General features: G+C 41.7%; 1 protein-coding gene across 1 annotated transcript; it reads left to right on the top strand.

Moving 5' to 3' along the window:
* Positions 1–515: 515 nt before the first annotated feature.
* LOC112159480 (myosin-11-like) lies at positions 516–3692 on the top strand. The gene has a single exon (XM_024293567.2). The coding sequence runs from the start codon at positions 861–863 to the stop codon at positions 2997–2999; it is 2139 nt and encodes a 712-aa protein (XP_024149335.2). The 5' UTR covers positions 516–860; the 3' UTR covers positions 3000–3692.
* The last annotated feature ends 839 nt before the right edge of the window (positions 3693–4531 follow it).

Here is a 4531-nt window from a genome sequence, read left to right on the forward strand (position 1 = left end):
CGGTGGAAATGTCCAAATCACCTGTTGTCACTCTGTGATTATACTGAACTGCACGGTGTCACAGTGTACCGCTAACAGTTTACAGTCCCATTCATTTTAATGCAGCTAGCGGTTAGCCGCTAAGCTAGCGCCAGCTTTCACTCAGAACTTACTTGATTTTGCTGCTCCTACAGTCAGGTGAGGTTGGTTGTTGAATCTCTGTGAGTAATCCTTATATCCACATGCTCTGCGAACTGCAAACCGTTTGTTGTTGACGATCTGTAAACTTTTATGCTAGAACTAAAAACTCCGGCAGGAACTCGCGTTTTTAAAGGGGAGGCGGGGCTTTTGTTTTTCTGCAATTTGATTGGTTGGGCTATCACATCAATCAAACGTTTCCCTAATTTGATTGGATGTTGGGCCGACACACACGGATGTACACAAAGACAGACAGAAAGACCGCGGTGCGTGGCTTTTTCTCAATATACTTTATAATCCGTGAATTTAGGGGAAAAATAGCAAGTCTTTCCGAGTCAGAGGGCTGAAGTCCGAATCAAGTCACAAGTTATGTATATCAAAGTCCGAGTCTAAAGTCGTCAAATTCATGACTGGAGTCTGACTCGAGTCCAAGTCATGTGACTCGAGTCCCCACCTCTGGTGACATCATCAAAGAGTGACAGTGATGACATCATTTGACATCAGCAAGTCTGACAGATGTTGACACCTTGACATAATCTGATGTCATATGACATCATTAACATCACACATTTTTTCCGATATAGGAGTGATTTTCAGCAGATCCGAGTTAGTCTGCACAGACACACTGCAAGAGCGGCACAAGCACACAAGCGCCACCCTTTCCTGGAAGAAAGACGGAGCTTATGTCAACTTTCTCAGATTTAAAGACAGAAAGTTTACTCAGAATGTCACACAGCGAAGAATTTCAAGAGATGGAGGTTTCCACCGAAGAACTGAACAACGTCACAGAGAGTATTCTGCAGCAAAATAACACTATGAGAGAGCAGGTTGAGAATCTCTGCAAGAGATTACGAAACAGGAAAGATTTAGATGCTTCATACAAAGAGCTGAAAAAATCACGGAAAGCTGCTATTGGGGAAAACAAAAAACTGGCGCAGCAGCTGGAGAGTCTAAGAGTGGATGTTGAAAAGCAGATACACGTGGAACAAATGTGTAAAGAAGAAAGGATAAAAATGTCTCAGGTCTCAGAAACAAACCAAGAACTGAGAACAGTGACGGACGCACTTCAGTCCAAACTTCAGCAACTGAACGACATGAAAGAAGAAATGTCTGGCATCAAGGCTGAACGGAAAACTTTGGAACAAGAGAACAGAGGTCTGGAATCTCAACTGAAGAAACTCCAGAAAAAGACTGCCCGCAAAGCACACCTGGAACCGGATTTGAAAAAAGAATTTGATGAATTCCAGGCGTTGCAACAGCAAACTGATGAACTAAGGCAAAGCCTTCAGGAGTTGCAGACAGAAAATGAGGAACAGAAGAGGATGGAAGAGAACTATCCTTCAATGAAAGAAGAACGGTCTCAACTCACAGTTCTGAAGGTTCAACTGGAAGAAGAGATTTCTGATCAGAGAAGGCAGAAGGAGGAAACACGTCAGCTGATTGCTCAACGTGAGGAGGAAAAGAGAGAGCAGGAATCGCTTAGAGAACAAATAAATGTTCTCACAGCCGAAAGAAACACACTGGAAGATGAACTGCAACACTGTAAAGCGCTGGAGTCTGAATGTAAGGAGATACAAGCAGAAACCAACGACTTAGTGAAACAAGTTTTCAACCTGACACAAGATTCTGCAGAGCTGAAGGACATGATTTCAGTGTTTGATGGTGTGCAAGAAAAACTCAATGTTGCAAAGGAGGACAATTTGAAGGTGAAGCAACAACATGACCTTCTTCAAAACCAAATCCGAGACCTGCAGGTTCAGATGCAGAATTCACAACAGGCAGTCGCTTCTCTAGAGAAAGAAATCAAAGATCTCCAGGAGAAAAATAAAGAAGTAAAGGAGGTTCAGGCTAAATATGACAGAATCTCTGACAAAAAGTCCAAACTGGAGGACAAGAAGAAGCAGCTTCAGGATGAGGTTTCAGATCTGAAACAGCAGCAAGAGGAAGTCCAGGAACTGGCTGTTCAGTACAACAACGTTCTGGATGAACTAAGACCCCTTCAAGAGGAAACTAAGAACCTCAGAGAGGAAAGGAAAATGCTGACTGATCTTCTGAAACAGCGTCAGACACTGGAGACTGAATATAATGACGTCAAAGCAGAAGCTGACCGTGTGGAGGATGAAAACTTTGACCTTCAAGTTGATGTTGCTGATCTGCGGAACAAGGTTTATGCCTTGGATGATGTTCAGGACAAACTTTTGAAAGCAAAGGAGGACAATTTGAAGGTGAAGCAACAACACGACCTTCTTCAAAACCAAATCCGAGACCTGCAGGTTCAGATGCAGAATTCACAACAGGCAGTCGCTTCTCTAGAGAAAGAAATCAAAGATCTCCAGGAGAAAAATAAAGAAGTAAAGGAGGTTCAGGCTAAATATGACAGAATCTCTGACAAAAAGTCCAAACTGGAGCACAAGAAGAAGCAGCTTCAGGATGAGGTTTCAGATCTGAAACAGCAGCAAGAGGAAGTCCAGGAACTGGCTGTTCAGTACAACAACGTTCTGGATGAACTAAGACCCCTTCAAGAGGAAACTAAGAACCTCAGAGAGGAAAGGAAAATGCTGACTGATCTTCTGAAACAGCGTCAGACACTGGAGACTGAATATAATGACATCAAAGCAGAAGCTGACCGTGTGGAGGATGAAAACTTTGACCTTCAAGTTGATGTTGCTGATCTGCGGAACAAGGTTTATTCTTTGGATGATGTTCAGGACAAAGTTTTGAAAGCAAAGGAGGACAATTTGAAGGTGAAGCAACAACATGACCTTCTTCAGAAGGAACTCAAAGACCTACAGGTTGAGCTGACAGGTAGAAGAGATGAATGAAGGATTTCCTCCAACTCCAATTAGGACAAAAAAAGGGGGGGGGGGACCCTTCGCTGTTTAGGTGATAGGAGGGTGGAGTTGTTTTTTTAATTATTATTATTATTATTATTATTATTTTGTCATTTATTTTTTCAATTATTAGTTGTTATTAGCACTTATGTAGGAAGAAAATAAAGATTGTTAGAAAAAATGGGGATATCTAAAACATAGAAAAGAAATAGTAGTAGTAGGAAAATTAGAAATGTGATTGAATTCATGCTCTTGGTATACTGGGAATGATGAATATGTGTGTGTTTGAGTGTGTAGGGGGGTTAACATAGCATACCCCCTGAGGTCTCCACCCTAACAAGAAACATCACTAGTTAGGGAGGAGACCTCAGGGGGGACACGTTTTTTAAAATGTTACCCCCACCTTACACAGAAACACACAGACACACACCATCTCCCACCATAGCACAAGAGCAAATTTGTCAAAATTAAGTCAGGCGTAAAAAAAAAAAAATAAAATAAAATTAAAAAAAAGGGCGACACACTAATAGGTGTGTTTGTGTGGGTTTTCTCTGAGCACTTCAGTTCCCCCCACCCAACAAAATTTAGAATTAATAATAGTTAAATTACTTAATTTGAAAAAAGTGTTGAGATTCTTTATAAAATTGGTTTAATTATTTACAATCTAGCTGGATTAAAAAAAAAGGGGAAAAAAAAGGGCGACACACTCAAAGGTGTGTTTGTGTGGGTTTTCTCTGAGCACTTCAGTTCCCCCCATCCAACCAAAATCTAGTAAGGATAATAATTTTCGACTCATTCATATTTTCAAAAATAATTTAATTCACGAAAAATAGAGAAACCATCTGATCGCACACAAAGAATTGCAACACACTAAATTTTTCCCCTCCGTGAACTGCCACCTTACCGTGGTGGAGGGGTTTGAGCGCTCGAGTGATCCTGGAAGCTGTCTGTACAGGGCTAATACCCATGGTATGAAGTCCTACTACAGTAGGCCTTTAGGTGACGAGCCAGACTAAGAGCGGTTCAGAATCTTCAAATGTGTCAGAAAGACATGGGAACCATCCCTCCTGGGCTCACCACCTCCAGAAGAGCTGATGAGGAGATGATGCATAGTGGTTTGGGCAGCAGCTGAAGGTAGATGCCTTGGCAGCCTGTCATGGAAGTTGTTTTTTTTTGGGGACATGGAATGTAAGGCCAGTTCAGTTCATATGTGAGTCAAGGCAAGTGAGGCAGTACTTTTGTTTGTTTGTTTGGCTTGCTCAAATATAATAAAAGAATTAGTTGACAAACAGATAAAATAGTAAATCCTTAAAAGAAAAGCTGCATTACATGATAACGTTGTTGGTATTCTCGTAGAATGGGGATGTATGGGAGCACCAACAAGCTCCTGCTCTCTCTCAGTTCAGTCAAGGAGGAGTTCATGCTGGCATGAGCATGGGCACACCTGCAGAATTCTGGATCCAGCTCAGCCCCTAAAATAAACATCAAATTTTCTCTCATAGATAGATGAACGCTCCATCCGC

Source organism: Oryzias melastigma, linkage group LG17 (genome assembly GCF_002922805.2).
Source record: "Oryzias melastigma strain HK-1 linkage group LG17, ASM292280v2, whole genome shotgun sequence".
Lineage (NCBI taxonomy): Eukaryota > Metazoa > Chordata > Actinopteri > Beloniformes > Adrianichthyidae > Oryzias > Oryzias melastigma.